This window comes from Rissa tridactyla, chromosome 2 (genome assembly GCF_028500815.1).
Source record: "Rissa tridactyla isolate bRisTri1 chromosome 2, bRisTri1.patW.cur.20221130, whole genome shotgun sequence".
NCBI classification, from domain to species: Eukaryota; Metazoa; Chordata; class Aves; order Charadriiformes; family Laridae; genus Rissa; species Rissa tridactyla.
In genome coordinates this window covers 37007625-37021475 of record NC_071467.1, presented here as the reverse complement: position 1 = coordinate 37021475, position 13851 = coordinate 37007625, and the positions used below count along the sequence as shown (strand labels likewise).

Sequence of the window (13851 nt, the reverse complement as noted above, 5' to 3'; positions counted from 1 at the left end):
ACTATCAGGCAGTTCTTACCTTCTCCGCAATAACTGTTAAATATAGTGGCCAATGCTAACAAAGTGGGTATCAGTGGGAAACACATATACATGCCTTGTGGATTTGGACATATTTCAAATGCTTCCTTCCCATCTTTGAGTCACAGCAGCTTGAACACCTGCACCTACCTGGCTCTCTAGCATAGGATCTTCTAAAACCACACAAGAGTCTATGCTTGGTTACTTGGAGGCCTCTGAACAAAATACAAACAATAGTTTATTTCACTTCAGTAGTCCTTGAGAATAGGTAACTATACTAATCTCTGAGACTGAAGAGTCCAAAATATACTTAATCTGGGTTTTGGAAAGAATTACTTATTTCAAACATGTCCCAAAGTCCTTCTTCTTCAGTCAATGCACTCCTCTACCTTCTCCACAGTGGTCACAAAGGCAGAGACCTAGTTTGGCTCAGAAGACAGGGCCAGGCCTGCCACCTGCATGGTTTTGGGACTCTTCATAGCAAGAGAGTATGGTAGCTGAACAGTGAAGAAAGGTGGTGCTTTGAGAACGCTGTTTTAGATTATTTTTTTCTCATGGGTTTTATTATAGTGGTACCAGAACATTTTGGTGGGTCATTAGCTTATTTACAAAGGTTACTTTGGATACTCCATGTGCCACCTTTCACCAGCATTTCACAGACTGCAAGATGCTGTGGCTCATGGCTACAGTCACTCTGGCCTTAACACACAGAGGGGCACAGCTTCTGGATCCTCCCCCAGGAGGTGGGATCTGCCTAGCTCCATGACACAAGGCTGTCCCTTCTTCCTCTTACTGCCTGATACTTTTAAACTAGCTGACATTTTTTTCACAAATGGAAGCAAAAAGTGTCCTCCTCATTCTCCAGTAGTCCACTGATTAGATATGAAAACCCGGCTTCCAAAGAATATTGAAGTAATCTATGAATGGATGAATGCAATAAAGAGGAGAGGTTGCAGGAGCGAAATTTAAAGGCCTCTTCCAGAGAATAGAATATATGTACGAAAATCCCCAACTCCAGCAGAAGACTCTGCCCTTTGCCTTCTCACTCCTAAGTGGTAAGTGGAGCTGCAGGCACCATCCTATCTCTGCCTGTGGTCCCTGTGTACCCCAGTCCAGAAGACCTGAATTTCTGAGAACAAATGCCAGTTTGATCCCTGCAGAATCTGCAAAACGAGATGGAGATAAGTACTGAGCTCTGTCGGGGCACGAGTACCTGCGCACGCGCTGTAAGCAAAAACCTTGCCTCGGGAATTATGTTGGTATGCACAACGTCTCCACACCGGGCACTGCAGCGTAATATCGAATTAACTGTGCTGCCTTGTTTGCCCGGCTCTTGGTCTTGCTCAACAGTGCCTCAGAGAGGCCACTGCTGTTCAAAAGTAGCTCAAGTATCTCTGCTCTAAGCAGATCAGTAGATATCCAGGGAATTTTAGCACCTCCTCAGCCAGGCAGGAGCTGAACAGGAATGTGGATTGGGTTTGTGGCTGCACCCCCGAGACCCTGTGCACAGGCTCACAGACTGCCAGGGTTGCAGAGCCTCAGGAGGGCTGCTGTTTGCTTGCCTTCGCATCTGTAATGTGCGGGCAGGACTGCTACAAAGTTAAACAGCTAGGATCAGACTTACTGCATCCTAGCTACCCCACAGACCACAAGAGATGTTCTTCTGCCCCCATCTTCGGCACCCGAATAGATCAGAGACTCAGCTCAGGAGCTACTCTACACACAGCGACTGTCACCCATGTCATCTGTCACCTCATCTCCTGTCATCAGTGACACTATGCAGCACGACTGCTGCTTAGTGGCTTCCACTTTACTCATTTTTAATGTGTTTATACACCCCTATTTGCTTTTGCTGCATATGCTTGTCTTTCCAGCTGGGCACTTTTGCAGCCGGTAAGTGTTACGAACTCGCTCTTAAATATTTATTGACTGCCTACTGATCACACAAATCAGGTTCACGAATTTAGCTCTTGAAGCAACTTTACACTTTATGGTCTAGTTGGATGTTAACCAAAGCCTTTCTGAGTGTTTTCTTTCTTGCACCATAAACAAACAAGGCACAGTTTTAGAAACAAGTCACAGCTTGAGCAGGAAATTAAATATCCAGGACTGATATTGGTTCTGTCGCCTTCTCAGCTATCAGCTGAAACTTGTCTTATTATATCACGCTGGATTCCAGAGAGCAATATGCAGCAACAAGTCATATAGCAACAGGCAGACTTTTCTCCAGTAATCTCTCAACAGAAGCTCTTCTTTGATGGAAAACACCGAATCATCCCAACATTCCTCAGGAACGTGCTGATTTCAGCAGCGCAGTGACAGAAGTTTTTCACGCCAACAAGAGAGGTAGCGTTTTTGGAGTTTTGCAAGCTCCTTGGCAGCCTGCTGGGCTGGATGTCCCAGATGCCTGAATACTTGGGGTAAGCAGTGGCTCCCCAGCCTGCCTGGGAGACCCTCGTGCCCATGTCCCTGCTGCCAGCAGGGCTCTGCCGCCCTGCACATGGACAGGTCCGGGGACAGGCCAGGATGCCGGGAACGGCACAGCTTGGGTTCCCCTCTCCAGCCTCTCCCACCCCGTGAAACGCATTCTTCTGCCCTCTTATCCCCCCGTCATGTAACACCCTTCTCAGCAGCAGATGGGTCGTGCTGTTCCAGAGGCAGGACAGCCGGCTCCCCGGCTCGCTCCGCTTCCGTAGCTAACTGGCTTCAGCTGCACTGCAGAACATTACCGTGACACGAAGGTTAGGAAATCAGCTTAAAAATAAAGGTGAATGAAATCAGGCATGCCAGAAATGAGAAGCATGAAACTGGAAACTGAACCAAGACCACTGTGACAATTTAATCTCAGGGGAATTTTTTTGTTTGCCCCAGAAGAAGCCTTAAGTTTACAGACACGCAAAGCAAATATGCTCAAATTAATAACAAGCTACTGCAAGCTGTGTCGCTCCAGCTTTCATCACCTTTTGTACCTCAGTAAATCACTGTAAGGTTTATTTGGGGGAATTTTTTTGTTGTTTACAGTAACTGCCTTGCACTCAAAGAGATTTTTTTTTCATCCTGTAATACACAAAATCATCTATTAACTCTGTTTCCAAAAGCTCATTATCAGACAGTTGTAAAAAGTTCATGCTTTCATGTTTATTACCTTCACTGTCCACTCATTGTTCCCTCTTCTTTCGATGATGGGAAATTAATGAAGGATGAATGAATTCAGATGCTGGGGACATGAAATCTCTACTGACACATACCTGTGTAACCCTATTTTCATCACATGTGATCTACTATATTATACGTATTATAACAGATTTCTATGAACACTTGTCCCAGGAGGGGATCATTTTTTCTCGAAGGTACGTACTTTTCCAGCAATAAGCTGAAGCAAAGTGCTCTACCAATCCTGCCTTCTGACACTGTGAGGCCGCCTACTCTCCATGAAGGAAAACGGAGCACCGATCCCTGAATTACTGCACAGCACATCACAGATTTGCCGGCACGGGTCAGAAAGAGCAGGGTCTTATGGAAATGAAGCTACTTAGTCTTCCTCTGGGAAACAGCTGCCCCGCTCGTTTCAGCGGCTGCAGATGCTGTCAACTTGCAGCGCTGCTGCACCTGAGCGGCCAAGGACACACACCCGTCACCCAGGAGCACGGGAACAGAAACCAGCCCCAGACGACAGCGTTTCCTGAACTATTCCTTCCATTACAAACAGTGGCGCCGCTCCTTTCATTAGTGAGATTCAACTGCAAGTTTGCTAAACGTGTGTGCTGGGACAAAACCCAGAATCCCATCTGACAAATCCCATTTGTTCAGTTCTCGGGGAAACTGTTCTGTGTCTTCATGACACAATGCTGGTAAAGCTAATAAAGAGGAGACCTTTATTAGATGTGACTAACGATAAAAGGGACTCTAGTTCCCAACATTTTTTTTTCTAAATCCTGTTCTGCTCTCCAACTAGTACTCTGTGGAATGCTTGTGGTATAGGAAAAAAAGTAAGAAAAGGGAAAGTATAAGGCGAGATTTATCGCCTGGAGTTTTTAGAGCTGTGTGACCTGTTATTTCAGATACCCACGCTTGGACTGAACCCTCATTGTGCTGGCAGTCAATGCACACATACTGGAAAAAAAAGGTGGACCCTCTTCCCATGAGGAATCTAAATGAAGTGCAGTTTAAAAAAAAAAAAACCAAACAAACAGTGCCTGACTCTATTTTGATAACATCTAAACAAAGAATTGGTTTGCATATGGTTTTATTCTTATTTATTTAAATCACTCTAGCAACCTACAGGGCCAGGGAAATACAAAGGAAAGGAGATAACCCCTCACCACATAATTTCTATAATCTTAATATTGGCCTCTATGATAAAAAAGATTATCTTAAATTGATAGTGATATTTTTTGGTTTGGTATTGAAGGACATTCTGGATGGCAGAGATCTGCAGCTCCTTGTTGGCAAGCAGCTGGAATCACAGGAATGATGCAATTTTTGTGTAGCTGTCAAACAAGGGACCCTCTCACTGTGTTAGCTGGATTCCTTCTTTGTTGTTATTGTTCTGATCCAATTAGTCACTGCTTTCAAGTTAAGGGATCCAACTGGCTGATTGGACTGAAAGAGATGGAAGAATAACAGAAACCCAAACTGGTGGTACAAGAGGAAGCACAGAATTATTTTTTTTTATGCGAAGTGCCTCAGTAAGTCAATTGCATGCTTTAACTAAACCTTAATTGCACCAAAACAACAGAAAGCAACCAAAAAGGGTCTGTTTTGATTCATTACATACCAGAAATGTGAGAGACGGAACGTAACTAATCCAGGAATCTGTCACTATGAGTAAGTTCCCCATGGAGCCTGTTTTAGTTGCCTTGCACCACAAAACATGGAAAAGACAGGTCTACAAACAACCAAAAGCAGCTGATCTCTGCTGTTTCCCCTTTATTCCGCACTGGTGAGGCCACACCTGGTGTACTGGGTCCAGTTCTGGCCTCCCCAGCACAAGAGAGGCATGGACGGACTGGACGGAATCCAGTGAAGGGCCGCTAAGGTGCTTAATGGCCTGGAGCATCTCTTCTTTGAGGAAAGGCTGAGAGAGCTGGGACTCTCCAGCCCAGAGAAGAGAAGGCTCAGGGGGATCCCATCAATGTATATAAATATCTGAAGGGAGGGTGCAAAGAAGACGGAGCCAGGCTCTTTTCTGTGGTGCCCAGTGCCAGGATCAGAGACAATGGCACAAACTGAAACATGGGAGGTTCCCTCTGAACGTCAGGAAACTGTGAGGGTGAGCGAGAACTGGCACAGGTTGCCCAGGGAGACTGTGGAGTCTCCATCCTTGGAGATCTTCAAAAGCTGTCTGGAAAGGGAGACAATTCACTGATTCAGGACTTCCCATTCGGATGCTGGTGATGGTGCAAGAGAAGGGATGCCATAATGCAGTTTGACATAAGGCTCCTTACACTGTGTTCAAATATCAAACATGCCTTCAGAGACAAGGCTGGGGCACGGAACAACAGGTTCTAATATGCTGAGATGTATATAGAATACAGAGGTGCCCTTGACCTTCCTGATAACAGAACTGCTGATGACACACAACAACAGCAAAACTGCTTGCGCCCAACATAAACCAGCAGAAAATCCTTGCAAATGTATTCTAATCTGTGCATGCCTCCAGGTCCCATCCACATCCTCCCAGCTGGTACAGTTAGAAAAATACTGAGTTATGAAACATACTGAATTATGAAATATCATTGCCTACTTTGCTGAGTACTGCTACGCCCATACTTCTATGTTAACTAAAACCCAGCTTATCCCTCTCCTCTGTACTGGTTTATGGCTCGGTTCATCACAAAAAAAAACCCAAACCAACTACTTTTTAAATGTAAAAAAAACGAACAGTAGAAATGAACATGTTTTCCAGAGAAGATTCTCCTGCAGGGCATGTCCCCACTGCCCAATGCAGCTGAGACCTCTGGGCTGCTGCCAGCGCAGGTAGCTCAGATGTTAGACCCAGCATAGCCGTGTTACGGTAGAGCATCATGCAAGGCATTTACGCTGAACCAAGTAGCTATACTGCTTCTCCTCTCCCATCTGTCCTGTTCAACTGGCTTTGATGTCCATCACGCTGCGCTGCACTGCACTGGAACTGGAGAATGAAGTATGTGTTTTATTAAACCTCAAAATGAAAGCAATGCTTTTTTGTTACAAGCACAATAACTTTCTTTGATGTCTCAGTTAAAGAGTTGCCTACCAAGTAAAAGATTTGAAGCTATCAGCTGAGGATACTGACCATAAGGATTAAGAGAATGTTTATCATGTCAGATATTCAAGATGAATTTATGTGTAGTGATGCTTCTTTATTATCATTTTGATAATAAATTTGGATTTGATTTCTGCATTAAAAAAAATCATACAGGGCTGGGGCTGCAAACTCCTGAACCATGCTTTACAACATGCCAGTAACTCTCAATTTCTGATGACATTACAGTCTACGCATACTGGTTTTTATACTGATTTCAAAGAGTTGACATACCTCAACTCTTTCAAGAATTTTGTTATTACCATCCCTCACCTCTTTTCTCAATAAGAACAATTAGATGAAGATGGTAAAGAAGTAATGCTGCCACAAACTTTGGAAACAGCTGTGAACAGATGCCTTTTTCAATTTATGCTATGTATTTACTGCAAATGTTATTACTTACTGGGGAAAAAAAACCCAAAAAACTAGATATTCTTACAATTCCAGTGTGAAGGTTATATGTTACGTAGCAATAGTTCACCTTGTCTTCGGGTTAGAAGTAGATTTAAATTAAATAGCACTTTTTCACAAACAGAAACTACAGCCTTCTCATTAGCCAGGCAGAGACATTCTGACTTGCCACACAGTTCAATTAACTGCTATCTGAAATTTATGTTTTAACTCCTAAAAATTTTCATTTTTTCATCTACGCCCACAGGCTGTCACAAACATCAATAGAAGGTGGACAATGACAGCATTCCACCCCCTTCCCACCCCCGTTCTCTCCTTCTTCAGCCCACTCTGCTCAGACGAGGATACATCGCCATGCTGCTCCCCTCTACAGTCAGCCCCTCAGCACCAAGTTTTATCTCTAAGTATTAGGAACACAAAGCAGTGAACCAGCTTTCCATCAGCTCATGACTTTCAGTTGCTGGTTTTCCTTGCTCTAGGATTAGGGTTTGACAGCAATGTAGTAACACCCAGCAACATGCAAGGCAAAATATTCTCTGTATAAACAGTGCCTATTTTCTTCCTCCCTTGCTTCCCATTTTTCCTCTTTGTTTTTCATTTGGCATGCTCACTGCCTCACTGCAGTTCTTTTCTTTCCCCATTTGATCATCTCTTTTCCTGCTTTTTCTACACTGTCTTCCAAACCCCAAAATAAGAAAGAAAATAAAAGCTCATGATCAGGCTTCTGAGGAACTACCTTCCAGTGAAACACCTTCCCACAACTTTTACCACACTGTCTTCCTTCCAAATATCCCTCATTTTTAAAAAATGCCCTTCCATGCATTTCTTAATGTCACAGCCTAAATCCCTCACTCCCAATTCCTTCCTACATCCACACCTTCTTTTTCATGACAACCTTCTTCATTCTCTATATACCTTTAAGGGTTATGATCTAGCCCTAGTCTTGATGATGATCCAGCAAGCACTGGAAGGCATTCCTAAAACTAGCAAGGGGTTCAGAAGCAGCGTACACCATGAATATTGATAGCACATGTCCAAGTGATTCCTCTTAAATGGGGACTGTAGAACCAAGACAGTATTACGGTGATAATAAACCTATTCCGAAATAATCTTTATAATCCCTTCGGTATTTTCACAATTTTCAGGAGCAGAAAAGAAAACATTTTGAAACACCAACTAAACTCTGAGCAATCTACAGAGGATACTATTCTTATTTTCCTGTAAAAGTCACTGAAATCCATTGTAATGCATTTTCCCATCCCTCGAAAAGGTGAGTTGTTGCATAAGCTTCATTATAAACTAGATGCAAAACCTAAGGGCCACGCAGTAACAGTGTGTGTTTATATCACAATACTTAACCAAATTCTCATTTGAACATGTGGCTTCTTCAATACATCAGCCATCAGCATTTTTTACGTTTCTTTATCAGGCTTATTGGAAAAAGCTGGTTTTGCTACAGGTGATTTCAAGATACTTACCCAGTCGTGTAAGGTATATTTATTCCCCCTAGATTAATGCTTTCACATCCAACAATGAAGAGAGTTGAAAAGCAGAGCAGAGACACACCGCTGCAGATCATAGCCAACTTTGCAGACTCTCTTGCACCGAGTTTCAATTTTTTTATAATGTAGCCGCCTAGGACAATACCAACACCAGCACTTGGTACAATAATCACACCTGCCAGGAAGAAATCGAGCAACATTAAAACAGGACCTATAGAAATGGTATAAAACATAAATATTGGTTTCATTCCCTAATTAGATGACTACAAATGCTGCACTAAGATCCCCATTGTCTGATTCTCTGCTAGCAAACTGAGTCAGACTTTTCAAACCTCTGGAGTGTTGTCAAAGAATTAATAAAAGCCTCCTTATGATATTACCAGCAGCCAAAGCACTATAAGAGAACTATTGTACTTACAAGCAGAACCATTGCTTTGTATTTATTTTAGAAGGGGGAGAAAGGATACACATTGCTTCAGTTTCATCACTGAAAATTTGAAGAAATCCAGATTTGGCTCGAAACCTTCCTCTTCCTACTCTCATGATTAATTCCAGCGCAGCACAAGTGCGAACCCTCAGGCAGGACCCCAGAAGCGTTCCCACTTGGGAGCTCACGCGTGAGCCTGGCTGCAAATTCTGCCTTCTGGATACTTTACTCAAGCTGAATAGCACTTGCCTACATTGGCAGCCCCATTCATCTCAGCACAGCCCTGTGGAGTGTGAACTGATCAAACACGATTAAAGGAATGGAGATACTAGAATTAGTATTAGGGTAAGTTTAAGGCAGAAAAGACACGGCTATGAAATTTCTGTCGCTCTGCTGCTGCAGTGTTAAGGGGGCAGTTCAGCAACGTGTCACGGGGCTGTCCTCACCTCCCAGAGCCTGAGGTGGTGTTGTCAGTGAATGTCTTGCACTTCGTCACTTGCCTTGGCTTTTGCTTCTCACTGACATGTGAGAAGGTCTTTAAATAAGGTCTTTGTTAATAAAGATGCATTCCACATAAATATGGGATTTGAACAACTTTTGGCAGCTGCATCTAGGGAGAAGGAGCTAAACCTTATAACCCAAATTCTTAAAGATATTGGTCTTGTTTTTAACGAAGCCAGTGAGACTATCACTTGCAAACATCTTTAATATTATTGCAAAACATTGTCATTCTCTCCTAATTTGTTGAAAGGCGAAGGGGACATTATATTTATTAAAATTTTGAGATCACGAAAGTAAAAATAAGAGGTAAAAATAGTTGCCGTCTTAATTATACTGCCATCACCAATAGCATTATAAAATAAAATGTCATTTCATGAGGAAGATTCTTAATAATAACCCTTCACAGACTCAAAACTCTTTCTCGTAAGAGCAGAATTTAAATGTACAAGTCCCAGGGGAATTAAATGATTTTCACAAAGTTCAAAGCTGTTATCTCTCCCGAGCTGTTATAACTCTCACTTTCAATGACTGAATAAGAACAAGGGAAAGAGAGAATGCAAATCCTTTCACTTGCACTGAAAATGTTCTCTCTGGGTGAAAATGGTAACTCAGCCATCTGAGTCTACCAGGCATGCCCTGCTCTATGAAATGTGTCAGAGAAGCCCACATCCACGCTGAAGGCAGCCTGCGATCACTTGCAATGCCTTCTAAAACACCCCTGTCAGGTGAACCAAATTCCATGGACCAATTCCATGGCCACATCAGTTATACGAACCAAGGATCTAGCCCAAGGTAAGGGTTTACTGACAATAAATTAACCTCAGTGTTTTATTCTTCTTCCTTCCATCTTACAGCTTAGCTTTGAGTTCTTAACCTCTTTTGGACCTGAATTTACCTTTTCTTTATTACCCTCTTGAGGGCACGGAGAATGGAAAAGCCTCTCACTAGAACTGAGAACCTGTGCGTCTATGTCTTGTACCTTGTCAAAACTGAGAACGTAAATATTCTGCGAGGCATTAGGTTAGTGGTTCTTCCATTAGTGAGTTATATTGCGCTGCTGTTTTTATCCATCCTCTGCCACACGATGAAGATCAGAACATTAAAAATGAGAAGAACATGAGAAAATTGCCCGCCAAGGCATGCTATCATTCAGGAGGCTGGAAAGGTAAAGAAAAGCCTACACAGAAGAAGATAAAGACGAATTCCTCCATGCAAAGCGGAGCTGGGGATGGAAAAGCTCTCTCTGGGAGAAACTGGAAGGACAGGAGCAGATTTCACTGTTTGTGGTGAAGGCAGCAGAAAGAAGTGCTCGTTCCTTCTTACATGTCAGGAAGCCTGACAGGTTTCTTTTGCCCGAAGTACAAACTCTTCATCCTTATGCCCCTCTCTTTCTGCAGGGGATGTGAAATCAGAAGTGATGTATTGTCAAAGAAACGCAGTTACTACAGGGCGCTTCCAGAAGAGCTTCCAGGGCAAAGCAAAGCATGTACATCTAATCAGGACATGCACTCTTCTTTTTCAAAGGCATTTAGAGGAGTAAAGCTTAAGATCTGATACTAAGCTGTTACATTGCACTCTCCTTCATTTTATGACAGTTTGGCTTACAGGAATTGTGTGTGTGCCAAATACACTCCTGGGTACAAGTGCTCCGAGGCAATATCGGCTTTCAGTCAGCAATTTTCAAGCTTTGTCCTTTTTGCTGTTGTCAGGATGCTGCGGCACTTGAGGCTTTCCACAGCAGCAAGATGATCTTAACAGCTACTAATAGTCCGGGAACAGAAATATCTGCTAAGCAGGCTACACTTCCAAAGGGAATGTCATGGAGATCTTCAAACCAATTCTGTCTGAGCTACATGTTGTATCTTTTCTAGAACTAAAGGTAGGTCCAATGTGTTCATAACCATTTTAGCAGAAGTTACTAGAGTGGTGCTTTATAATATATAGTGTGCAGTTCTTCCAATTACAAATTATTTGAATTGTAACTCTCTTTTTTCACAAGTAAATCCGCTAGCAAAGCACTTGAAATTTTAACCTGGATTTGTCGAAGATCTACCTGTAACCAAAAGTCAAAGTTCATTTTTCTTTGGACTTGAGAAAGCCTGGAGGCTGAATGCCACCTGCTCTACACACCAAAAACAAAACTCCAAACAAGACAAGACTGCAGCACAAGAGGCACGAGTTCAGGACGTCAAGTTTAGCACAGAGCATTTTTGCTGATGATTAAGGTTTGTTTAAAAATAGAAACAAATTGAGACTTGAATAAAGAATCCCTGCTTATGCATTGAGATGGAAAATGACCAATAAAAAAATTACATCAGCAACATAAAGAGATTCAGCAACCACATGTACTCAGATGGCAATGTACATATGAATTACAGATGTAGCAATATAAATAACATGTAAGCCCTCCGTTTGCTAACCAGAAGTTTGTAGCAATCTAGTAGCAATCTAATACAGAATCTCCAAGTTTCCTTTTCCCATTTTTTCTACAGAAAGAATTTAAAAAATTAATAACAACTGTTGACTTTAATGCTAAGTTTAGACTTTGGGGTTGCAGAAGCAGTGCTCACTTGTCTGTGTTGCACATCCAGCTATTTCTTCTTCTTCTTCTTCTGGTTTATTATAATAGTCTTTATCAAGCAATTTATAACAGGGAAAACAACAGGTGTTAATAGCTTCACACCGTGGATAGGGTCATGTCATTTTTTCCTCTTTTGATGTACTGACTGTTGAATGTTTCGCCTGGCAAGAATTTTTCTGATTTATACTGAGAATGAAGCTAGTTATGGAGAAGAAATCCCATCAAGACTCATTACAGCAAAACTCCTATGCGTGTGTAGCTACCCTAAGCTTCAGATAGAATCACGGCCCCATCAGTCCATGTTTCCTCCTCATATACAGAACACAGGGATTTCATGGCCTGAAGAAAATCTCATCCCAGCAAGTTCTCAAACAGAAGTCAGCACATGGTGCTTCTCTGATATTTCCCCTCCGAGCCCTAGAAAGACTCCTTGCTTTTCTTCCAGCCACCACAGGTGACAAGTGATTCCCTTGTGAGGTGTCTGTGTCTTTGTCTCTCTCTCTTCTACTACTTCCTGTCTTTTCCTTGACTGATGCCCCTGGGCATCTTCACCCCATACTTCACCCCTGTTCCAACAACTCACTCTCCACTTCATCACTCCTTCTCAGGTGCGATATCTGGAAGCATGGGTGAGCAAAGAACTAACCTGCCTAGCAATTAGCAGCTATTTTATATGGGAAGCATTATGGAGAAGTCAAAAAGATGCTTATAAAGACAAGTGTCTTCAATGCAGCTAGGAGAGAAGGGAGATGATCAGCATGACATGGGCCCCAATTCTGCACAACGTTTTGGCCCCTTTGCCTATGGAAATTCATATCTCTCCCTCCTGTAGAGCAGTACGAAGCTTAAAATTTTGTGGTTTGTAGCTCTGTTAGAAGTTGGACATTGCTAGAGCAGCAGGGGAAGTGCCACTCCTGCAAAAGGGGGGCCTCAGATGTGCAATGGCAGGTGGGAGAGGATTTGGGGAGCTCTCCTGACTAGACTAGATCGTTGTGCGCTCAATGTTAATAAGTAAATAAGGAGAAAACCACCAGCCTGGAGGGGAGAGATAACTGAAGGATGGGACAGATAAACAACTCATCACTGGGGAAAAAGAAAGATTAGTATATTTTAAAGATCAAAGACGAAGTAAAATTCACATAAAATAAGAACAGCTTTAAAAGATCTTTTAAGGCACACAAACCGCAGTAATGCCTGTGGGTTTTCTAGCTTGTTTTTGTTGCATTTTTCCTCCCTGAAGACCATTAACATGTCTGTCTAGGCTTATGTAAAAAAAACCAGCCCTTTAACAATATAAATGGGTTCACGTTTTACTAAACACATATAGCAAACATCAAAGAACAGCCTGAATATCTAAGCAAACACACAAGGCTGGATCCAATCACCTGTTCTGACAAGCACGTTTTTGGTTCATTCCTACATTGATTCACTTCATTAGTCAAAGAACCCCAACCCTTTCAACATTACACTACGTGGCAATGCCTTACCAGTGTAGATGCTGGCATTGGAAGCTGGGATGCCAAACTGTGACTCGATGAACTTGGGAATGAAGGTAATAAAAGCTGTGACAATGGCACTCTCAGCTGTGTATGACAAACTCACAAAAAGGAATGTCATGTTGCTTAAGATCCTGACAGCTGCTCTTGGAAGCTCTATAAAATGACAAAAATGACAAACGAATGTTATAAATAATGAGCGAGAAACGAAAGCAAACTGAAACAAAACAAATTGATTTTCTTTGAGATGGCCTGGCAATAATGGCTTGCTAGCATCCGGCTACATTTGCTAGGCGGAAGGGAGAGCGCATATTTGGGATTGCAGCCTTCGCTGCCTGCTCTTGCCCTATCTCACTGCACCGCCCCGGGGCTGCAGTCCCACTTTTCACAAACACAGCTGAGGTCTGTTTTAACAAAACCCTCTGAAAAAATAGGGTCTACATTGTAACACTATAAAGGAGAGAAAAAACAGCAATAAAATGTAGTGGTTTGGGAATTATTCTCATGTCTTATTTTGAAATTTTCTATGAGATAACGCGTATCACACTGCTGAACTGACAGTACTGAGTTTTGCACTCCACAGGAGGAAAACAGATCACGTACTCCCCCTGTAACTCTCTCCTTCAAGG

General features: G+C 42.6%; 1 protein-coding gene across 1 annotated transcript in view; it reads right to left on the bottom strand.

Annotated features, from left to right (window-relative positions):
* Window positions 1-13851, bottom strand: part of SLCO5A1 (solute carrier organic anion transporter family member 5A1) — an 85243-nt gene that overhangs the window by 21025 nt on the left and 50367 nt on the right. The window contains exons 4-5 of the mRNA XM_054192560.1: window positions 13214-13378; window positions 8194-8392 (exon numbers count right to left, since the gene is read on the bottom strand). Coding sequence (XP_054048535.1) covers window positions 8194-8392; window positions 13214-13378 — 364 coding nt within the window. The remainder of the gene's footprint in view (window positions 1-8193; window positions 8393-13213; window positions 13379-13851) is intronic.